The 24,961-nt window shown below is 43.5% G+C and overlaps 1 protein-coding gene across 3 annotated transcripts; it reads left to right on the forward strand.

The window, feature by feature from the left end:
• Nucleotides 1–824: 824 nt before the first annotated feature.
• On the forward strand, nucleotides 825–24,544 carry hivep2b (HIVEP zinc finger 2b). Of its 3 annotated transcripts, XM_032547221.1 has the most exons (8): nucleotides 877–926; nucleotides 5,090–5,144; nucleotides 11,382–15,253; nucleotides 17,685–17,842; nucleotides 18,000–18,175; nucleotides 19,550–19,648; nucleotides 19,772–20,535; nucleotides 22,042–24,544. In XM_032547221.1, exons 3-8 carry the CDS (start codon nucleotides 11,480–11,482, stop codon nucleotides 22,411–22,413), a joined length of 5,343 nt encoding a protein of 1,780 aa, XP_032403112.1. In that variant the 5' UTR covers nucleotides 877–926; nucleotides 5,090–5,144; nucleotides 11,382–11,479; the 3' UTR covers nucleotides 22,414–24,544. The 3 variants fall into 3 exon arrangements, with proteins under 3 accessions (XP_032403111.1, XP_032403112.1, XP_032403110.1); XM_032547220.1 differs by lacking the exon at nucleotides 5,090–5,144 and having other exon boundaries at nucleotides 825–926; XM_032547219.1 differs by lacking the exons at nucleotides 877–926; nucleotides 5,090–5,144 and adding an exon at nucleotides 6,350–7,657.
• Nucleotides 24,545–24,961: the final 417 nt, after the last annotated feature.

The raw sequence follows: 24,961 nt of genomic DNA on the forward strand, positions 1-24,961 counted from the left end.
TCAAAATTCTGCATTTAAGGTTCAGCCTTAGGACTTCAGTCCTATAATAAATGTGATTTTATTTTGTAATTGGCTTTCAAATTTAACAGCATTTTAAAAGTAACTCATCTGTAAAGTAACAATTATTATTTTGAGTGTCATTGTTATGACATACTATGTATAATTAAATAACATTATCTCATAACTTTTGACTGTTAAAGTCAATGTGATTTTAGATCTCAAAATTAAGATTTAGTCATGCTTATTATTTCGCTTGTATTATGAGTCTGTTATTTTGACTTTAAAATTACAAAATATTACTCTGTCTTTGTAACTAGAACTTTAAAGTCAAACATGATTTGAAAAATATTTTATTGTTACCGATAATATTTTTCTCTCTCTTCTTTCCTTTTTTCTATTTTTTTAATCTCTACTATGGACCAGGAATCCAGGACACTGTCTTTAATAATGTTTGAATTTAATTGAATTGAAATGGACTAATCATGAGTCTAAAAGTCAAATGGAAAAAATAGTCAAAAAAGTCACAATTATTATTTCGAATGCCATAATTAGATCAGTACATCTCAATATTTAATTTCAAATCTTGTAAAAGTTACTTTATAATTCATTATTTTGACTTCGAATGTCATAATTATGACTACATGTAATAATTACGACCATGTGTCCCAGTTTTGTTTTGTTTCTCGTCCTCGTGACAGTAATGGCCTTCCGTATTCCTCCAAGTGCCCGCGATGCTATGAATGTTATCGCCTCCTTTGTCGCCCCCTACTGGCCACTCGTTCAACAGCAGCAGGACGTTTGACAGCAGCCAGCTCCGATGGCTCCAAACGGAGCTCTGCGCCTTCGGCTGCCCGCAGATGACCCAGCCGAAACACCAGTCGCCCCGTCGCCCCTGTGAACGGCCCCTGCATCCATCTCTCCGTGCGGTAAGTCTGCTCGGCCCGGCAGCTTCCTCTCTCTCAGCGGGGCCGCATTTCGCGGAAAGCCGTCCGCTGCTTTCTTGTTGCTCCGCTAAGGCCACGGCGGCTCCGGGCTCGTCACCCGAGATGCCAGCGCCCGGCGGAGGGCAGATCCGACGTACTGTTGTGTCTGCTCTCTGTTGCACGCCTTTAAGGTGGGAGGTCCCTGTTCTGCAAATGTTCCATGACGCGCAGATGGGGGGTTTGCAAGGGGTTCTCACGTCCATGCAGAGACCCCCTCCTCCTCCCCAGGCTTTCCCCCAGCACATGACTGCTGCTGATCCCCAAAACAAACAAGCGAGCTGTCAGGATGCTGTGCCGAGAGAGCTGCTGCAGGATGTCAGAGCTGGTCTGCATGCAGGGAGGGTAAAAAATAATAATAAAAAAAAAGGCATGTGAGCTCAGGATGTTTGATTCTAGGATGTTTTATATAAAAACTCTGACATTAAATTGTTGGAGGATTAAATGCGACGTTATATCATGGAGCAAGTCAGGGTTTGTTAGCTTAATAAAGTCACATTAAGCCTTAGCTGAACTAATCACTGAAAGAGCCCTATGCGCAGGGAATAATAAAAACTGATTCCAAAAGACTGATGTCAAATTAAAATCTGTGTTTTACTTTTAGAAACTCGGTTACTTTCATTTTAGCGCAACAAAAAGCAAACAATAACCCCTGTTGTGTTTCTTACTTGTTTTATTGGGATTTTATCCGATGGACCAGCAGAACAAAGTAGCACATAAGCGTGAAGTGGTCGGCTATTTTCAGCATTTTGGCCAGATGATAAGTAACAGATGATAATCTGAAAAGTGTGGTGTGCTTTTATTTTGAGATTCTTACTTTGTAGGACTGCCATTTGTTGCAGTTAGAGCTGAAAAGCTATTTGCTGTATGTCCCTACCAGTGTTGTATATTTCTAGCTTGCAGGTTTTGACTATTATCTTCAGCCAAATAAGTATGGATATTAATGTCACAGTCAGATTTAGTTCTGGGCTTTTAATTAGCCATTCCAGCACATGGATAAGCTTTGATCCCCCCCCCCCTAATTCTTTTCCCCATATTTTCGATCCACCTTTCTATTCTTTCTGTTGTTGTTGATCTGACCAGCATGACACTGCCACCACTAAGTTTTTGTTTTTTTGGGATATGAGCCAAAAAGTGTAATTTTCTGGTCTCATCTGACCAAACTAGCTTTTTTCCATAAAGGTGCACATTTTATTTGTATCCTGTTTACAGATTCTTCCATCTGAGCTGTGTATCTCAGCAGCTCCCCCAGAGTAACTGAATAACGTACAAAAAAAAAAATTGTGAAAGAGCTTCAGGAGTAAGACATTTGAAATATATATTTAAATAAAACGCTTTTTTTGTTGTTGTTGAAAAGGCTGTTTTTTTTTTCCTGCTTGAAGGGATTGGCATGTTTCTTTTTCCAGACTCGTCACAAACTGATGAACGTTTTTCCTTGAAGCCACACTGAAATGAAATCAGATCAATAATATTCAAATTAGTTTATTAAGCATCGATTCCTCCATATATCTCAGTATGATTAACACTCAGTAGAACAGGCGGGCAAATTTCCAGCATCTCAGTCACGACAGCGTTTAAAGCCCTGCTTAATTTTGTCCCTTTTTTATTCTTATTATTTTTTTTACCTTCCTTTGACTTTATGCCAGAGGTGACTCTCTGAGTGGCACAAATGGGACGTCTATCAGAGCTGTAATTACGCGTTATTACACAGCCAAAGTCCTTTTTCTTTTTTTCTTTTTTTTTTTTGTGGCCGCTCGTCTCTTCTGTCTTTGTGCTGCAGTCTGTGGCAGTAATTATACATGTAGACAGGAACGAGGGGAAACTGTTTCAGATGTTGGCGCGGTTGTCATGGAAACACACAATCGTGCGAGATTATTTTCAGGTACAGCTGTTAACGACTGCGTGCACGGAGAGCGTACGTGCTCCTTTGAGGACAGCGGGTGGGGGGTGGAGGGGGTAACAAGGCGGCCGATAACGATGATGTTGATGATGATGATGATGATGATGATTTGTGAATTAACAGGGACAAAACAACAACAACAACAAAATAAACAAGAGCTGGTTTTTAGGTGTCATGGTTCTCCTTGTTATCTCTCTCTGGTGGCATATGACCACCTACTACCAGCGAGCCGGGGAGGAAAACCTCATTCCTTCCATTCATAAATTTTCCCTCCATCTCTTCCTCCTTCTCCTCCTCCCATCCATTTTGGCACTATGATCATGTCAGGCCCGCTCGTAGTCAGGTGGCATTCGATCACATGCAGATCTCTGGTAGATCTGAGCCAGTCGGCGCTGAGCAGAGCTGCAGATAGTGGAAAAACGCCAAGCGGTGTGTGTGTGTGTGCGTGTGTGTGGAACATCCTGGGGGACAGACCATTATATTTATAGAGACGAGCGACTTGACCTTCACTGCACGTTTGAGTATCAGCCATTTTAGTGCCGCTCCTGTAGACACTGAATACGGCATAATGGATCTGAGCTGCAGTGCAGTTCGTCAGCTTCCGTCTCATCGTTTGGCTTGTTTTAGCTAATAATAGCTCGCCGCAACTCCACACTGTGCGGGGACTGTCGATACCCAAGTTTACGGATTCGTTTTTCTCTTTTCTGCGTGCAGCAATGCTGTATGGCGGAGGAAACGGCAGATAAAAGCTTGCAGTCTGAGTGGAACCTGTGAGATTATGTTCAGCTAAGTCATTACACACATATGGAAACCCGGGGCTGTTGTTCTGTTGTGTTAAAAAAAGGGGGGGGGGGGAAAGTCTGAAATAGTGATCCACAGAGGTGGCCAGTTGTTCTCACCTACTAATAGATGAGAGGGAAACTAAAGAGGGTCCTCTAAGCAGCTGAATATAATTTGTCGTTGAATGCCAAACCTTGATTTAGCCCCAAATGGAAACATGTGGCGCTTTCTAACAAGTTAAGGAGAGCAGGGGAAGTCTTATTTCCATTATGCAAATTAGACTTTTTTTAAAGTTTATGTTGTGCTATGATGTTATTCCTCTCATCGAAAACATACCTGGAGTTTTGCTTTAATTCTTCTACGCGTAGTTTGAGAAATGTGTTCATTCGGCGGTGCCTAAACTCTTGCTCATACAAAGCTCCGCCCATTTGCTCAAAGCTCTGCCTTGGAGTTTCAGTCTCCAAAGCTCCTCCAGACTAGCGGCCGCAAACACCTGGTGAAACCGCGCGTCCGCTGAGTCGGTCGTATGAACTACTTTCAGTCCGACGCTCCGTGATGCTGATGGTAAACGGCATCATGGAGCAGCACTGTCGTGAACAGGTGAGATTAGCAAACAGTCGCTGTCCGACACTCAGTTGGACATTACTCTCCAATTAAGTGAATGATTTCAGTAATGGGCTGAATACAACAAATCCATGCTGGACTTTTTTTAATTTTTTTATCTGCAATGAGTTTTGAAAACAATTTTTTCCCCAGTTCACATTGATGCACCAGCTTCTATTGGTAAATCGCTTCAACAGAGTAGGTTGTAATTTTGTGTTTATTACGTGAAAAGATGTGAAAATTACGAGATTAAACAATGTCTTAAGGACTTATGTTCCTTTATGTGAACAGCATTTTAAAATAAAAGCCGGTCAGGTAGTTTTAATGATGATCTGTTTTGCAAACTTCAATTATGTGAAAAATATTTCATTTATATTTATTTATATTTCAGATGTGGTTTGTACTTCTTTGTCTTATTTGTGGATCAAATTACCTAATCAGGAAGCAGCACAATCTTTTCAGTGACTAAATTAACTAACTAACTAACTAACTAACTAACTAACTAACTAACTAACTAACTAACTAACTAACTAACTAACTAACTAACTAACTAACTAACTAGTTTAGATAGTTATTTAGTCACTAACTAATAGTAACTATTAGTAATAGGGGTTTGACTATTACTAATAGTTAGCTAGCTAAAAGGGGTTTAACTGGACTTTTTCTTTTATTTCAATTTTGACAAAACCAGAATTAATCAGTATCATTTGTACATTGGGAACATGTGGCAACCCACTCCTAATTCAGGCTTATATAATGTAATGTGCAGGTCGCGCCTGGAGGAAGTCTTCATTAATGCATAGGCTGTGTCACATTGAACCCACAGATCATATTCACCGGATCGGGCTTCGCAGCTGCACATAATCGACAGCATTGTCCCGGTGAGTTAATGACGCCCTCATCACGACTCTCTCCATTCACAAAGCGAATCCTGTCGTGACGGGAGGAACTGGCTCTGAGCAGGCCGTGGGTGTCGGAGCGCGCCGAGCGAGCGTCGGTTCCTGCGGCAGCCTGACATCCAGCCGCGCGCTGCCTTTTCATTCAGCGCCTGAATAGACTCACGGTGTAGGAAGTGTACATTCAGAGGCATGTGATTAGAGCTTTTCAGAGGCACTTCTGCCTTTCTCCCGTCTCCCCGGCGTGAGCTGATGTGTCCCAGGGGGAGACGGGATGACAGGAGTGTGCGAATGCGTGTGTACCTGAACGACCAGAATGCAAGAAACTTCAGGATAAGACAATAATCTGAAGGAGCAGAAGAGATCGACCAGGCTTTTCTTTACCAATTTAATTTTTTTATGAAATCTGATCTGCTGACCATCATTTTTCCCCCCCCCCGATTTTGCTTAGTATATGCTTATTTAAAGAAATTACAAGCCTACCCTGATTCATCCATCACAACACACAGCTGTAGCCAGATATTTACACATATACTGAGAAAAAAAAGACATGCTCCTTTTTTCTTTCTTCCCATCAGACATTAGGTAAGTCTTAATCTATTCAATTTTAGGTCAAAATAATTTCTGTCTGCTAATTTCCAGAATAATGAGAGATATATTTTTTTTTAGCACGTTCTTCACATTCAGAATTTTTCATGTATAAAGATTACCATGCCTGTTATCATTTTGAGAAAGCCCAGATGACGATGTCATGGCACCGTAAGCTTCTGACGATCTAGTCTGAGTTAAAAGAAGACACACCTGAGGATGTATTTCAAGGCAACGCCTCAAACGTGCTGCTTCCTTCAGTGACATCAGGGGAAAATGACAAATAAATCAACCCCAGAAAAAAAAGCGTTTTGTAAACTGGCAGGAGAGTGCCACTGTGTATACACAGTGGAAATACGTCCTGAGCTGAAATACCGCTCAGCAAGGAAGAACCCATATCTGCGAAAGTAAAATGAACACAATCACCTCGCAAGTTTGAACGCGCCATCATAAGTGGGTTGTCAGCTGCATGGCGAGTGTTTTGCTGCAGGAGGCGACTGGTGCACTTCACAAAACAGGAGGCGTCTCGAAGAAAGAACCTGATGAACAAAATGCTTGAGTCAAGTCAAACAGTTTTAAGTCGGGTTCATTTGTATATGCAGCTCAAAGTGCTTTAGAGGATAAAAACATAATACAGTAACTAATTATGAATGAACATTACATTTTGCCAACATCGAAGTCATCAAGCAAATAGGCATCAAACATACATATCAAATAATGTTCCAGTTATTCTGAATCATAAGCAACTCTAAAGACAGGTGGATTTTTAGCCTCGATTTAAATCAACTCAGTGCTATTCGGCTGGTTTGCAGTTTCCTAGAAGTTTCAGGTTTTCCCCCAGTGTATTATAAGCCTGGCGGGCCACCAGACTTTACTTGTGCCCCCACCAGGCTTAGCATTGCTTATTTAAATATTTGTTTTTTAAATGTTTGCATTTTTTTAAAGACTTTATAGTTGGTGTTCAGATATTGATCTTCCAATCTTCCAAGAAAACATGGTTATCAAGTGATATTTTCAGATTTCCTGTCAGCTTTAAGCATTTAACTCAAAAACACGACGGGCCGCTGGATGAATGACTTGCACCCAACCACCGGGCTTAGCAAGATTTTTGGGGGAAACCTTGAGTTTGTTCCAAATAGTTTGAAACGCAATTGTACCAAAAACAATTGAAATGTACGTGAGCTTATGAATTGGAACAAAGTTGATAAAAACGTTTCCCTCTTGCCTTAAAACTGGAACGGTTTAGTCTGATGCCTTGATGTGAGAGTGGGTTATCCAGTGTATGTGAACATTAAGTTTCAAGTGTAGATTTTGAATTGAACCTTAACTCTCTTTTGGTTTAAATGCATTAAAAGGATGGAAAAAGCCGGGTGGGTTTTCAGTTTTGACGCATTTGACAAACTGCCGTTTCAGCCGCCAATAATCGATCAGAGCTTATCGGAGGGAAATCGGTGCATCTCTGTTGAGTAGATGAAGTTGATGTTTGGCTCTTCGGATCATGACAGCCAGCTCCTCGCTTTGTGTGTGGAATGAGGCAGCTGCAGCTCTGCTTTTCTAATGCACAGAGAAAGAGAGATGGAGAGACAGAGGAGAGGGGAGGGCAGCGGAGGGAGGAAAACGTCCTTAAACGTGGGCTGTTGTGCAATCCCTCCCAGGGCCCCTTTGCTATTTTTGTGCCTGGGTCCGCACGTCACGGTTGGGTATTTTCTCTGGTGACTTGCTCGCATCAATAGATCTTCTAATGTACACCCAGTCGGCCAGCGGCTTCCCAGCTGATGGGACTATTCCTCGCTAATTTCTTTTGTTGTTATTCCCACCCGGACATGAGCAGGACAGGGGGACGGACCGGGCAGCATGAGGAATGTCACATATGACTGTCGACATGGGACGGGGGACTGTTCAAATGTCAGGTTTGTATAAGGATTATATTTGATCTGTGAATGTCAGCTGCTGTAGGAGCCAAGTCTTCCTCCCCCGCCCCCTTACCAACCACCACCACCACAACACTATGTGCTTTATGTCATTGTCATCGTAAAGGGAAAGAGAGAGAGAGAGAGAGAGCTGTTGATTCATTCTTCATGCTTTGCTGCCGCGGGTTGCACCGCAGAGGTCTTTTTTTTTTTATTACCGTCCAGCTTGTTTTCATCTCCTTATGATATTTATGGATTGGTTGTCAGCGTGGGTCCTCACGCCCGTTCCCTTTAATGGGCAACTTAGCCTCTAATGATGTAATGCGGCGGCATAACGATGCTCTCCGCGAGCCAGCGTTTGGTCGCTCGTTGTTCCGTCTCCCTTGCGTGGAAGGAAGTCGGGAGATGTGCCCCCACCTTCTTAAACCCCCCCCCAAAGGATCCGTAGAGATCACATCTCCATCCATGTGAACATACTGTACCGCCATCGGCCCACGTTCATCCTGAAACACACCTACGGCCACCCACCTGCCTCCTGTTGTTCCACGTCATTGCTGCTGTGTCACATATTTCAGGATAGGTCCGCGCTCGTTGTCCGGACTGTGAGGAATTTTGTAAGGGAGGGGGGGACGGACAAAAAAAGTCAGACTTTCTCAGTGAGAGTTTGGATGTGTCGGCCCCCCTCATCCTTGCTTTCAAAGGTATGCATTGTTTGTGAGGGTCTTATCTTGTTGTCACTCTGCACCCATATTTCCCTTCCCTCATCTCCTGGCTCACAGAGGATGGAAACAAACCAATGAGGTCACCTTGAAAGGGAGCTCCCTACCAGGCCTCTGAGTGTTGTTCCCCCCCACCCTCCACTACCCCCTTTAGTTTACCTTATCTGTAAACCTCCCTACTGAATCACAGACCATTCTGTTAAGCCTCCGGCTCCATCTTTTCCTGTTCTTCACTGTAGTCTGCAGAAGCCGGCAGTTTATTTGAAAGCAGGAGCTACCGAACCACAAAGTAGAGGCTTTAAAAAAAAAAAAAAAATCTTTGTCAGGTAGCAAGGTCCTCCTCATGACCGCTTTCAAGCGTCTCGGGGCATCTCGAGAGTCACCTTGGATTCCCATCCTCTGGCTCGTGCTTGAGCAGTGCGCGTTGAGCTAACAAAGAGAAAGAGGAGAGCCAGAGCAAGAGAGCGAGAGAGTCGGAGGATGTCCTAATTAAGGGGAACTCAGAGGGTTTGAACCAGATAATCTTACATAACCTCATTAGGGAGGACACTGCATTTGATACCGAGAAGATGGAAATGACGTGTCCTCAGATACCCGTCCTCTCGGCGTGAGGCGAAGACGTGGCGGAGGAGGCGGCTCGGTTAAACCACGGAGTCGGGAGTCAGGCGTGTTTGCATGCAGTTCAGCATGTGGTCCCGTGCACCCCGGCGTGTAGGTGATGACTCTGTCGGCTCAGACAGGTGCATGGATTTCAGTCCAGTGATAGGAAACAGAAATACCTTTGCACGTGTATCTCAATGTAGAGCATCAAAAAGATATTATAGTATAGGCATTTAAATTAAAAACTGAAACATATATTTATACGCAGGTTTTTATGTGATGATGATGATGATGGCTTGCAAATTAAATTAAATTCCTTGGAAAATTTTTATTTTACTCAAGATCTTTTGAAATGCATAATTGTTGGCCTATTGAAAAGTATGTCCATGTACCCAATACTTGGCTGGAGCTCATCTTGCATAAATTCCTGTGTCAATGTGGTGTGGGATAAAAAGCCTGGGTTGGCTTATGAGAGTCACGTTGACGTTTCTCTTGCTCTTGACAATAATCTATAGATTCTCTCAGTGTTTAGGTCAAGCTACTTTCCTAGCTAATCCAGCGCAATGATAGCATCATTAAAGTAGGTACTTGGGGAAGTGTGGGCAGTTACCAAGTCCTCATGGACAATGAAATCACCATCTTCGGATTCTGATCTTCATAAAGTTTTTCAGCGGATGAAAACACAAAGTGTACTCCAAACTTTCCAGATAGATGACTGCACTGACTCTAGACTTGAAAAAACACAGTGGGACAATAGTAGCAAACTGCGTGGCTCCCCAAATCGTCACTTGACTGTGGAAACTTCTCTCTGGACTTCAGGCAAAGTGGATTATGTGCCTCTCCACTCTTCCTGCAGACTGTGGGACCTTGATTTCCAAATAAAATGCAAACTTTATTTTCATTTAAAGAGAGGACTTTGGAGACTAACCAGTTCTTTTTTCTCACTAGACCATGTAAGATATTTCTGATGTTGTCTCTGGTTCAGAAATATCTTAGTACCAGGAAAGCTACTGTTGCAGTGCGCGGTGTCTCTTGAAGCACCGATTTAAAGCTACTGTTCACACTTTGTGAATGGGATTTACTTCATCGTCCTCTCCAGGCTCTTTTTTTTTTTTTCCTGTATCACCTTGACCTTTTTTTAACCAAACTCTTTTTTGTTCTCACTCAACTTTCCATTAAAATGCTTGAATCAGCACTTTGTGAGGAGCCAGCCTTTTTGGCTACCTTTTGTGGCTTAAACTTTTAGTAGACTGGCAGCGGACTTAAATGACTAAACTAAATCCTTCATTGATATCGTCTTTGCTGGAATCTATTGGCAAACGTTTCTCATTCATCACATCACATGGACATTTTTCCCACTGCTAAGGTAACGCCTTGTGCTTTTGGCCTTGCCGAACAATTAGACATAAGATTTACAGAAATTTTCTTCTATCAAAATTGTGTTTCGCTAAAATAGAACAGCCATGCTAAATGTATCTAGGCCCACTAGTACAGGAGGCACTGTGCATTGGTTCTTGAGATCTTCAACATATTAGTGCAAAAAGTCAACAAGCTAAATAAAATACAAAACACAAATTATATATAGGATAAGTGCTATGATGAAAGTGTAACTTCAGCTCCTCACCTCATTGGCTGGAGAACGAGTCCCGTTAGAAAAATCCTATGCAAGTAAAGTAACTTACAACAAAGCCTCTCAATGAGATTAATGAAAAATATTAGATAATCAGCACTAAACCCTCAAAAAAGACCAGCTGTTTCCAACTATTTTATTATAAAAATGCATATTAGCTTTATTTTAAGATGTCAAATCATCATCAATGATTTTGGAAACAAGTCAGTGAAAAGCTTTGCAGCCTGTTGTCTATCCTAAAATAAATGCGACAATTGAAAGAATGTATCTCAGTATACAATAAATTCATATATTGTACTTTTTATCCAGCACTCATGATGTTTTCATGCTTTGAGATAAAGACGTTAATTTTTAAATGGGCTCACTCAGAAACCCCCCCCCCCACACACACACACACGCACACACACACACACACACATTCTCCGAACATAAATGTTAATTTAGTTATGCTTCTACGTTTATGGTTCTTAACACATAGCTGATATCCATTATTTATGGTTTTAGGACATTTGGGCTGTCTTCCAGGACTTACACAAGGAGCTTTTGGAAAGAAATTAATTTTTTCCATTCCTCCACACTCTGAGGTTACTTTACACTTAACACTTCAGTTTTATGTAGGAAAGTTTTGACATCCTTAAATGACTCTCTGTTTATTGAAAAGACTTGATCTCTTTTTCTATTTCTAACATTTTATCAGCTTTATTTGCTACATGCTTGAATTGTGATTTGTTGTGGTTTGGGTTTTTAATCCTGTTTACTTTCTTTGTTCTTTCAGGTGACTCCTCCCTGCCTCTCACATATAAGTTAATATCACTAAGGTCACACAACACACACCGTCCTTGAAAATTGATCACAAGTGAACTCATTGGATTCATGGAGTCACTCGACGCTACTGCAGGGGCGAAGGGCGCCGCCGAGGGTCAGGAAAAAAAGATTGGACGGAAAAAAGGCACATCAGAAGCTGTCCTGAGACCTTCTGTCAAATCGGAAAGCAAAGGGTGGCATCAAGACTTAGAAGACGTTCAGAGCAGAGGCACGTGTGGTTTTAGTGAAATGTCTGACTCAGGGAAATCTCCGAAATTTGAAGATCAGTTCTCACAAGCTCAGTCCACAAGCCATCCAGACTATGATGTGTCTTCATATCCGCTACAGTCCACAAAGCCCTTCTCTGTTGGGAGACAAAAAGCTTCAGCACAGTCGCCAGGACCTGGGAGTCAAAGGAAGTCGCCCGCTTCAGCCGAAGTTCAGCAACAGTGTTCCCATTCAGGGATGGACCAGCTGTCAGAAGTGACGGCTAAGGTGGAGCAGAAACCACAAAAACCAGGAAAGTATGTCTGCGACTACTGTGGCAGAGCATGTGCCAAACCCAGCGTTCTTAAGAAACATATTCGCTCACACACCGGCGAACGGCCCTACCCATGTATTCCCTGCGGGTTCTCCTTCAAAACCAAGAGTAACCTGTACAAACACAGAAAGTCCCATGCTCACTCAGTCAAAGCTGGAACGGTGCCATTATCAGAGCTTGGGCCTTACAATGCCAATATGGAGCAGGGGTCTGTTGAAGGGGAAGGAGAGTTATTCTCTGATGCTGAGCAAAGCACGGACACGGACGAGGACACTCTTAATGACCCACTGCTGCTGCTGGACTCTCCAATGGAGGGATCAGATAACACTGCTGTAAAAGTGCTAAATCTCATTGCTCAGAAAAAGGGAGCCACGTCAATGTCAGGTCAGGATGGTTCCTCCCAACCCCAAGAAATCAATGCCTCTCCTGTCACAGCCGAGGCCAGCCGTGCAATCCAATCTTCCACTATCAAGCAGAGGCTCGCGCTTCGGCTGTCAGAAAAGAGAAGTGGCGACTCGGAGCAAAATCTGTCCCTTCCAAGTCAATCCAGCAAGGGCAGCACGGACTCTGGCTACTTCTCGCGCTCTGAGAGTTCGGAGCATCAGACCGGTCCTCCAAACACTAACGCAAAGTCCTACCAAGAAATCATGTTTGGGAAGTGTTATCGGCCAAGCCCTAAGCAGACATCGTCTTATGAGTCTGGGGAACTTTCTGAGAAAGGCTCTGAGAAAGGTGTGTCCCGTGTTTTCACTCAAGAAAAAGATGCAGTTGAGTCAATCAAAATAAACACCAAACTGTTTCTAAAGGAGGAGCTAAAAGAGTCGCAGTTAGACGCCGGCTGTGACATGGGGCCTCTGATCCGAAGCAACTCAATGCCAACATCCTCAGCCGTGAGTCTGACTATGCCACAAGCCCTTCGAGGCAGCCACTCGTTTGATGAAAGGGCAAGCACAGGGGGCATGAGGAGACTAAAACGTCAAGGTGCCATTGAGCTACCTGGGCACGATGGTCACACCGAAGCTGACAGTCATGGAAAAATTAGTGAGGCTTCTCCGTCTGTGTTGGACATGGAAAGCTACACCACTTTGGGACTTGGTACAATTCAGCAGAAGCATGCAATGGAACTGGCGACTCGAAAGCGCCGCAAAGAGAAGAGGGAGGAAGAGGACTTGCTAGGGCAATATGAGAGCCATCATAAGCAGTGTGAGGAAATGTTTGATTCAAGCAAAGACTACGATATAAAACAAGCTGCAATGGGAATAATGGCTTTAGGTAGGGGACATTTGGACAGGTGTGACATGGACATATCAATGAACCCTGACATATCAGGCCGAAAAAACCTGGGGAATGTAATTTCAGTTATCCAACACACAAACTCAATAAACAGGCCTCAAACTGACCTGTCAGAGCCATTCAAATATTACAGTCAACGACTGGAAACTATGTCATCATTACAAGCAGTGGAGGCCATTGAATCGTTTGAAATGGAGCATGACAACAGATTAAGCCAATCAGTTCAGCTGGGGCCCAAACTCGTGCGACAGACAAATATACAAGTCCCAGAAATCAGGGTCACAGTGGAGCCTGACAGTCCAGAAAAAGCTTCGGAAGTGCCAGTGAAGGAGCCAGAGAAGCACGTGGAGGAGTTTCAGTGGCCTCAAAGAAGTGAAACTTTAGCACAATTCCCTCCAGAAAAGCTCCCTCCAAAGAAGAAACGGCTTCGCCTGGCTGAAATTGAGCACTCCTCTGGTGAATCAAGCTTTGAGTCCGCTTGCACTAGTCTGTCGCGCAGCCCGAGCCAGGACAGCAACTTATCCTATAGCTCCACATTTTCCTTTGACAGAGAGGAGAGCTTAAAATCGGCCTCTCCAGCCAGGCAAGATGAATTTGGCAAATCTCTGGAGCTTTTAGCTGTGCCAGGGTGTGGGCACTCCCTCTCTGTGCTCAGCCAGCGTCAGCAGCATGAAATGAGACGCTCCTCCTCAGAGCAGGCGCCATGCAACTTGCACAAGGAGTTCCCAGAGGTTCGCAGCATATCATTTGACTATGGCAGCCTCTCTCCAACCTCCAAAGTTAGACACGTGGACATCAGCGTTGTAAAGGAGAGAAGGAGGGGAAACTTGGTGCGACAGGAGTCGCTGAATATGGATACTGAAGTTACACAAGTCCCTTCACAGGTGTTTCCAAAGTACCTCGGCAGCACCTCCCCTCCATTTGTGGCAGGCACTGTCCTGCCACAGACTTTGCCAATATTTTCTGTTGGGAACACATTTCCCCAGCTGCCCAATCCCAGCCTAGTTGTTCCTGTTAGAATTCAGACACATGTGCCGTCCTTCGGCAGTATCACATACACGTCTTTATCACAGATCTTTGACAATCAGTATGACAGTATTAGCTCCACAACGTCCACCCGCCAACTGCAGAGTCAAACTGCACGCTTACATGGAAATCTCGATTCTCACAATGTGTACTCAAAGCAGCCCACAGCCGACACCCTCAGTGTTGAGGCCCTGGATTTGTTATCAGCTAAGCTAAAGACAGGCATCCCTCTGTCTCTGACCTCCAGAACTATATCAACTACTAATGCCTCGAGTGGGGGAGCAAACAAGCGGATGCTTTCCCCTGCCAGCAGCTTGGACCTATTCATGGAGGTGAAGCAGCAAAAAAGAGTCAAGGAGGAGAGGATGTTTGGGCAAATCGTCGAGGAGCTGAGTGCTGTGGAGTTGGGGAAATGCCATATGAGTGAAGAGACGGGGCGCAGGTCAGAGATGCAGGTCGCATCGACACATGTTACGGGTGATGCAAGCAGGACGTCATTTATTGCACATCAAACAGTGACTGAGCCCACTGAGTCTGAGAGCGCTATGGAGAGTAGCTCCCTGGAAACAAGCTCGCCCCCTTACGCTGTCGTATCAGGCAGCAAAGCAAAGGAATGCATGCAGATGGATGTTGTGGCACATCTGGGTGCCAGTCAAGACACCCTGATCTCGGGCGCAGAGCATTCAAGACTCTTATCTCAATTTCCGAGCCTTCGCACGACAACAGGCGTGAGCTGGTGTTACCTCAACTACACAAAGCCGAGTCTCTCGCAGGGCGATGCCCCCCTCACCTCCGTGTACGCCACATGGTGTGTGAGCTCCCACAATCCAAACCCCCTGGAAGTGAGCACCAGCATTGCTCTGGCTCTGCTACGGTCCAGACAGAGAGGAGACAAGGTTATATACTCCGTAGCTGCAATGTGCCAGCCTGGCACGGGGAAACTAGTTTCATCCCTCATCCTCTGGAGACAGACCTTGGAACAGGTGAGTAAATGATCCCGTCTGTTTGAAGACTGAAAGAGAGAGAGAGAAAAAAATTAAATTATGGGTTACCTGGGGGAAAATGTGCTTTTTATAGAGTATGTAATTGGTTTTGCTGATTTCTTCTGTTTGTATAATGATTAGATAAATTAGCACCTCAGACTGTGCTGATAGCTTTTCATCTCTGCAAGAGATAACAGTTTGAAATGCATGAGGTTTGAAGGACAATTTTATCTAGAAACTCATGATGTACGCTTGCAACATTTGGCATAATGATGCCAAACAAATCTCTCTCATAACTGGAGAGATTTGTTCAGATTAATCTCTTGCTCTTCATTAATATTTGGAAGACGTACATTTATATTTAGTAAAATGATGAGATATTAACTCCTAAGCTGTAAAACAAGGTGCTCATCTATCTTCTCTGTAGTTGAGTTTATTTTTAAGGGGTAAGTCAGTATTTTCATTGAAAATATTTAAAACAGTTAATATCTGACCTGCGGTAGATATCGCTTATAGGGACTTCACTCTGGATATGTCCAGATCCTTTTACACCTGGAGGCTGAAGCTAAGAAGTCAAATCATAATCATAGCGGTTTATACAAATTGTATTTTCTGTCTGACATATAATAGTGGTTTAACTGAAAGCTGTCTTATTGATTGTTACACTCTATTGCTTACTGTATATTTGGTAGTTACTGCAACTGAAAATACCTGAAGATGATTGCTGGTACAATGCTCCTCCTCGCTCTCTTTCCCGTGCAATTAGCCCTAGATGTCGAATACAAACATAATTGTTTCAAGCATCATAAACTAGTATTTGCATAGACTACTCTGACGTTTTTGAGATAGAAGTTTGCATTAGTCTGTTATTTTCCCTCGTGAGGTGATGAGGGTAATTATCCTCATAACTAATATTAAGAATAGATTTTTTCAATTGATTAACTTCGGGTGCATTCACACCAGCCCTGTTTATTCCGCGTTAGTCAAACTCTGCCTCATTTGTGTAGGAAGTTTGGTTTGTTTGGGGAGGTGTGAATGCACATTCCAACTCTGATGCAGACCATAAAAGCGACCTCTGGTCCGCCCACAAACCAAAGTCTTGGTTCGGTTGACGTGAACTTTGGTGCAATTCAAATGCACGTGTGAATGCCAAGCAGACCAGAGACTGCTCCAAAAGCAAAAGACTGTAGCACAGGGCATTCTGGGTAAATACAACCAAAACAAAAATTCAAGTCAAGCGCTTGTGGGAGAAATTTTACAATGGCACTGTGCTCAGTGTCTTCTTCAGAGATTTTTGTGTCGCTTCTTACATTAGTTCTTGGTGCAGTGCCACCAAGAGTGAAAGGGGGTGGCAAGTTTTTCAAAGAGCTTGTATTATTTGACACAGTGCATTTCAAAAGCACACCAATTGAAAATGTAAAAAATGTTTACAATTTGAAAACACACGTAAACTAGTGACTTAGCTTTTTCAAACTGTAAAACGCAACATGTTTCATTCTCTGTTGAACACAGAAGAATAATTGCTGTTGCTCTGCCTGCAGCCTGCATTAGATAACATCTGTTTCAGTGTAAATTGTCCAACGTAAGCATCAGCGTTCGTAAAATATATATATTTTTTGGAAAAACGAATATGATGTGGTAGAGATAGGAGTACCCGAAAGATGATATACGTCGGCTTTGGTTTGAACTTTGAACTTGAACTGCCGCTTAGTTCAGCTTTCAAGCCCAAAACCCAACACAGGAACAAACAATTTCAGCTTACCTGTTTATGCTAACTGAATCCGTTCATGGAGTCTTGCTTCTGCCTGCATATCAAAATGGTAGGAAAAGTCACATAATTTAAAGACGTGTTGCCCTTCTTAATATTGTACACACCTCTTTGATGGCGTCTCGAGGCGTGCACCGCTATCACCGGCTGCTTTGTGAGCAAGGCACAGGAGGGGAGCATACAGTATACTTGTACAACAAAACCAGGGTCGAGAGAGGTGGGAAGTAATCTTTGCACTCTAGTTTTAATGCTCGCTAACAAGATTCATATTTGGGAAACAATTCAGAATTGGAGAACTCATTCTCTGTTTGTATTCGGAGAAATTGTGCCAGACGCAAACTTTTGCCATAACAGCTTTTTTCTTTATTTGCTAAACGAAGACCTGAAGCAAGCGGTCTAATGCATATAAGATATTGACTGCTTACTCATTTTACCAGAACCTCACTTTAAAAATCCTTGACAATCCCTTCAAAGAACTTTGATGGCAGAAAGCCATAGGTTGCCTGCAGTGGGTTTTTTTCCCCAAGCTACAGCATAATACATGTTTGCAAAACATGCTGTGTAACACTATGTGTGATACTTAATATCGGCCGCGTTAGATTACAGTCGATTCTTTGGCCTCATTCAATGGGTGTTAACGCGATGTGTGTTCATCTGATTCAGCTGCAGAGGAAACCGGAGTCCAAAGAGGTGGACATCACCTACGGGAAGAAGGCGAAAGACATCAGCTGCAGAGCCAAAACAGCCAAGGAGGAGTGGAAAGAGAGGGAGGCCTCCGCAAACCAGGCAGTGCCAACACGAATTAAAATCTTCGAGGGAGGGTCAGTCAGCACACAAGTCAAGTTCTTGTAACACTTGTCAATGTCATTTGTGCTACAGTTATTTTTAGGTATACTAACTTCATGCACCGGCAACCTATACTGTCTTTCCCCTTCAAAACTAAAAAAAACCAATGCTATGTTTCATGTCCGTTTTAAGGTACAAGTCCAATGAAGACTACGTGTACGTCAGAGGTCGAGGTCGGGGGAAATACATTTGTGAGGAGTGTGGCATTCGCTGTAAGAAGCCAAGCATGCTTAAGAAGCACATCCGGACCCATACGGATGTGCGACCCTACATCTGCAGGGTTTGCAACTTTGCCTTCAAAACCAAAGGTGGGTTCTTCTAATTATGGAGGAGGGAATTGTAAGACCTACAGCGGCAGTCGGAGAAGAATCCTCCATATTTGAAATGAAAGAAACTTGCTAAATATAACTACACAAGATGAAACAGTTTGCAACACTGGCAAGCATTTTGTAGTTTGTGTTGTTGTTAGAGATATGACTGCATTGTTGAAAATCAACAGGTGAATACATTTAGTTATGTGACAAACCAACATGATTTTAAAACAATGTGGATAAAAATCTGAAAAGTGTGACTAGGACTTGCAATCAGTCCCCTAAATAATATCCAGTCCAACAAAATGGCTTTAGAAGTAATCTAATTGGTAACTAAACTGGATTATGAGGACTGAGGATCCTATCAGACAGCTCAGGCATAAACCTGGAGAGAAATTTAAAGCAAAGTTAGGCCATAGAATGATCTCACAGAGCTTGGTTCAATCCACAACTGCAAACCTGCCAAGACAGCTTGTCCACCTAAATGGACAGGCCGGTCCAGGAGAGCATTAATAGAAAAGGAACAAGCTGCCACATTGTATCTCTGGACTAACTGTGGAGATTATATCTCAGGTGGGAGAATAGTTTCCATCAACCACTCCACATATCTGGCTTTTGTGAAGTGGCAACATGAAAGCAATTGTTGAAATAAAACCATAGGAAAGTCCAGCTCACAGTTCACCAGAAAACACGTCGAGGATATAGTAAGAATGTGAAAGAAGGTGCTCAGGACAGATGATATCAAATCTGATTTTTTTGCCGTTATGGATAAGCAACATGTGGCAGAAAAAATATATCTGTGGATATGCATATCTTCTTGAAAGCATCTACACTGTGGAACATGCTAGTGTCTGCAGAATACAGTGGAGAAGCTTTACCTCAGACAGAACAGGGAAGCTGGTTAGAGACTCACTTTGTCCATCAGGACAATTGTTTATATCAATTCATGTTGGAATGACTCAAAGTTCAGACCTACATCCAATATAAAACTTGAATGTTTCCACTCAGAGATGCCGTCTATTCAGTCTGACTGAGCTTGAGATGTTTTACAAATGTTGGCGTTGATGTGCAACGTTAGTAGACTCGCATCCCTGAGGATTTGTAGCTGTAACTGCAGCAGAAGGCGGCTCTACAAAATAACGGAGGGCTGAATACAAATGAACGTCACACAATAAGACTCTTGAAAGCTCCGCCCTACTGTGCTACTATAAGATCTCAGTAAAAATGTTGAAGTTTGTCATTGTAACACAACAAAATATTAGAAAAAGTTCTCTTAGTTTGAATTAGACATTTTAATCGTTTCATCACTCTGTATTGTAGTTAGCATTTTCTCTCAGAAAGCATAACTCAAATGTTTGCCTTGTATAACAGGAAACCTGACTAAACATATGAAGTCAAAGGCGCACATGAAGAAATGTCTTGAACTGGGAGTTTCAGTGACAATGGATGACACAGACATACAAGAACATGGTAAGATCCTAAGTTGTAACACTGCTGGATTTGTTTTGCTTTTTTTTTCGTGGTGAGATGCAATAAATACTGCTAAACTAATAAATGCGTCTTTTAACAATATTTTTGACAATATCCAACTAGAATCCAAAACAGATGTGGCAGCAACCACCAAGCATCAGTTCTCAGATGCTGAGGACTCCGAAGGAATGGACGAGGAGGCCGATGAAATAGATGAAGATGATGAAGAGGACGATGAGTATGAGGGGGACTCCACCCCAAAGCTGCTTTCAAGAAGTACGAGTCCTCAGTCATGCGGAGTGACCTCGGTGTCCGTTACCGTCAGCTCTGCCATCCACGGTTGCTCGCTAGCTGCTCTGCCCGGCGCGGACGTTCATCAGCAATCCTCTGGGAAACGCTCGAGCACGGAAAATCGTTTCGCCCTGCCAACAGAACCGAGGGAGAAGTCTGTGGATGAAGACTCTCTGAGCATGCTGCCACTGGACCAGACCAGTCTCCTTTTCGACCCGTACTCTTCTTATCTGCTGTCTCCTGGCTGGGAATCGCCCATCAGGGAACCTTCTCCCTCACGGCTGCGGTATCCGTCCCCAAGGCGGGAGCTGTCCCCACGAGGGCGGTCTTCACCGAGGTGGGACTCCTCTCCACTCAGGCCTGGGTCACCCATCTTCAAATCCATCCAACACCCCTGCCCAGTCTCGTTGGAGCGACCAATGTCTCCTGGGACAGACATACCTGGGAAGCGAGAATCATCCGTGAGGGGCAGGCAGAGGGTTGTGCTGAGGGCGGTGTCACCACGCAGAGGTTCGCACCAACATAAAGGTGGCTGTGATAAAACCAGACACCAGGCAAAGATGGAGATGGCTCAGCAACAACAGGCTTTTGAAATGGTAATACTTTGTTTATCTGTTACCGTCCCCTACATTCACATTTTATTACAACCACAACCTTTCATGCATCTTTTCTGGGGGGATTATACTGTAGACCAAGGTAGTTAGATTTATGGTGGAAGGGAAATGACACCTGGGACGGGATGCTAGTGCAACAGCACTTCTGCCTTGCCACAAGAGGGTCCTGAGTTTCGCATGTATGGGTTCTCTGGATTACTCCATAAAAACATGATTCCTAGGTTGTAGCAACGGTGGCAGGAGTTTATCCCGTAATTGGTGGGCTGCCAGTTTGATCCCTGTACCATCTGTCTCTGCTGTTGTGTCCTTCAACAAGATACTTCACCTGCTTTGCCTGCTGGTGGTAGGCAGAGGGCCACCAGGCAATATGACAGCCTTGCTTCTGTGAAACTGCCCCAGGGCAACTGTGGCTACTGTAACTTCCACAACTATGTGAAAGCTACGTCCAGTTCTATCTGCAGATGAGCTATGTCTATCTCTATCTGCAAAACTGGTAGAGTCAGACCCTGAACGTCTACCCCTCTGATTGCTGGAGACACTCGCCAGCAGATGGGCAACTCGCCACCATCAGCGTGTGAATGTGTACTTGAATGGTGTGTGAAGTGCTTTGGGATCCTCTGAACATGATAAAGTCCTATACAAGTACAGGCCATTTACCGTTTTACCGTCTGTGTGTTGGTTCGTGGTTGTTGCTCTGTGATGGACTGGTGACCTTTCCATGGTGTTCCCCATCTGCCGTATAATGCCTGCTGGTGAGTTTCTCCAGCGGTGACTGGGAGAGAGTCTTTCAGGGTCTGACTACCAGTTTTGTAGATAGATATATACGTTTCTTCCTATTCTTTGCAAATAGCTAAAGATCAGACATATTGCATGTTGAATGAAGTGTGTCTATAAATATCAATTTTCACATCGTGGTGAGGATTCTCAGTTGAGTTTATGTCGAGACAGTCTAACATTTGAACATGGTTTAAATCTAAACCCTGCTTTAAGCTTCTCCACAAATTTCTCCTCAACCTGTCTGCTGTGTTATTTGGCCTTTATGATGCTGTTTGTTCACTAATGTTGTCTAACCTCTGAGGCCTTCACAGCACAGCTGGATTTATTTGTCTACTTTGTGTTGGTCTATTCCGCAAAAATATCAACAAGAAACGTTGATGTTTTCTAGTGTGATAAAATGTGAAAAACTTGGATTGTGAATGCCTTGTAAGCTACGATATAACTCATTTTGAATTGATCCTGAAGTATTTGCATAAAAAAAAAACCCATGAATGTTCTCTAAATACTTTGTTACGATGGCCCTTCATGATGTTGTGGCAACATTTCAGTCCTGATCCAAACGGTACCCAGACAATCCATCATGAGAGCTTCATTTGAAACAGTTTTCTTCCTCAGCTAAATAACTCACATTCCTTCATGTTTCCTAACTAATATATGTTCGCATGGTTGCGATGGAACTGCCGCTGACTCTTGCCAATAATATCGTTCCAGGATCAAAGGAGCTTGGCTCCCGCTCAGCCGCCCGGCGCTGCCAGTTCTCCTCACCAGAACGTCCTCAGCCACCTCCCTCTTCACTCCCAGCAGCAGGCACGCTCTCTGCTCCCCGTCGTTCCTGTCGGAGGGCTCCAGATGTTGCACTCCCCGGCTTCGCCCAGCGCCGACGTCGTCGGCCCCTCCTCCCCGGCGTCCAGCCCTCGGAGCTGCGGCGGCAGCGGGGAGGGATCCGTGCACGGGCCCGAGACGGGAGGAGACGACGTCGTCGGCCGCCAGGAGAAACGTCCCGAGAGCAGACAGGAAGAGAGCGTCCAGACCTGCTTGAAAGCCATTGCCTCGCTGAAGATTACTATAGAAGACCCTCATTAAAACCTTCGACTTATTCCCGCCCCTGTTACACCTGCAACCATCCTCATCCCTTTAACCACCTTGTCTTTATCCTGTTAGAGGCAATTTAATGACATTTCCCCTGGTCTCGCATGATCAAACTCCACAGAGATTCTCTGCGGGATGTTTTGCAAAAAGGGGGGAAGAATCATTACTGGGTGCAGTTGCAATATGGAAAGATATTATGCTAATATGCCTTTTTTTTTGTCCGAGATCGTAGTTTGCGCACAATTGCACAACAATTACATTTATGGGTCCTTTACAAATGTCCTTAACATATACTATTACTTAGATGCATATAAGCAGTGTATCTTGCAGTGTGTACTTTGAACATAGACTGTCGTTTCTGTTAATCATATCAAGGTGTGATGCAGTAGTGCTGTAACTAAAGACTATTTAAAAGGGGAAACGTATGTGTACTATGAAACAGTCTGACCAAATTTTAAATAGACGCTTCTCGTGCAGTTCGGTGCTTCTGAGCAAGCAGCAAGGGGGTATGTGCCTTTTCTTTCTTTTCCCGCTTTTCTTTCTTTTTCCCGCTTTTCTTCGTTTCCGGAACTGAGAAAAGATCTACGGACTCTCTCCGAGAAGAAGCTGCACTTTCTGGCAAAGGCTTTGTGGGTGTGTGTGTCTTTTTTGACAGATGGATTTATGTGACACAATCTTAAGCAAATGTTACTTATGTTGCATTTTTCTTAATGTCGTGGTTTTTATCTTGGTACAAAAAAAAAATGCATGGGATTTGCTATTGCACAACCATAGAGGAATTAATTATGTAATTATCAATACTGTAAGATGTATTTATATATTAGAACGTAAGCACTTATTGATACTGGTAAACATTTGACTACTATTTATATGGTATATCTGTATTTATGCAGCAGTTATGCAGTGAGCCACTCCGACGTTGCTTTTGATCTCATGACGTTGCTTTGACTGACCTTGTTTTCTTCGCTTATGCAGATGATCATGAGTGTTTAATGGGTTTTAAAGATGCACTTTCATCCTTTTTTGTTTGTTTGTTTGTTTGTTTGTTTGTTTGTTTTTGGTTCGATGATGAAGCTGCTGTTGAGTCAGGCGGAGGGAAGAAGAGAGTAAAAATGTCCCGTTTCCTGGTGGTTGTTGAAACATTCCTCGTTTCCCCCCCCCCCTCGTCTCTCATCGTGCGAAACGTTTTGCACACAAATCCAAGGGGCTACGGTGGTCAGTCGACGCTTTCACATTTTTATGTCACACCCGGATAAGTCCGCGCCATTTGCTGCAGGTTAATACTAAAGTAACAATACCGACGCCCTGACTATTAGCGCTTCAACTGAAGTCCGCAAGTAGCCACTCATTCTAAAGCATTACTACTTCTTTGTATATGTACATATGTGTATTTTTATGATTTAAACTATTTTTGCAGTGTTGTATTCCGAGAACTTTTTATGTGGATCTCTATCTCTTTCAGAGGTAAAACATCTGCAGAGGTTTCATGAGGGAGATAAAAAAAAAAAAAAGAAATAGCACAGTGTTTCATCTTTTTAAAGGAATGCATTTAGCGTTTCTTGAAGCGTGGCCATCGGGTTTGAGACTGGATTCAAACATTTTGAAGCTGAAAAGCAACCTTCGTTCACTCATGTTTACATAGAAAATTTAAAAGGTGCACTGCTTTAAATGTGTGTTCTCCTCCGTGGAGACGGATGGCGCTTTCCTTTTTTTGTGTGTGTGTGTGTCCTTTTATTTGTGGTGGTGGAGCCTGGAAATGCTTTAATACGTGAAGGGATAGTGAGGTCTGCTTTGGCATACCGTATATGTATTCAGATTCTGTTGCTTTCTCGATGTGCATTCATATTCACCGACCTGCATTGTGCCTCTCATGTCAATGGCAATTCCCTGTAAAACATATAGAGGATGAATCATTTGTACCTCTAAGCTGAGATGGTTTTTTATTTTCTTTCTTTCTTTGAGGGGAGAGCCTCAGTAGCCAATCTGTTATTTAGCTATTCGCGTCGAAAATCTGGTTAGTCTTGGACGGAGTGCCTCTTTTGTGCTATGAGGAATTTATTGTTTGGTGCTCTACTTTTTCAGATTAAATTCAAAACTGTTTTAAAAGGACAACCTTTTAATCACGGCTCTGTGTTGTGGCTCATTTCTTTCTGATTATTCTCAACGGCCTCCATCCCTCTGCTCGCGTAGCTTCGACGTGGATTAAGTGAGATTCCACTGGAGGAAGGCTTTCACAAGCAATCGCTCAGATTTTACCTTCAGGGTGGGGAAAGACTGAGAGTATCAGGCCGAACCCTTTGTGCTGACATCTTCTGGCGAAAATGCGCTACTGCAGTCAGAGAGTGCAGCAGGACCGAGAAATGAGCGCGTCCAAAAATAGTTCTCACCTTGTCGACTGAGATTCAACCACATTCAAGGTTTATATCAGTCGGCATGGAGTCGATTGGACCGGCATTGTCGTCCCTGCTGCTCTACTGAAGCATTTCGGAGAAAATATGGCGCATGGTTTGTCTGTGAGAAGAGGTTTAAAATGATCAGACAC

Source organism: Xiphophorus hellerii, chromosome 19 (assembly GCF_003331165.1).
Source record: "Xiphophorus hellerii strain 12219 chromosome 19, Xiphophorus_hellerii-4.1, whole genome shotgun sequence".
Lineage (NCBI taxonomy): Eukaryota > Metazoa > Chordata > Actinopteri > Cyprinodontiformes > Poeciliidae > Xiphophorus > Xiphophorus hellerii.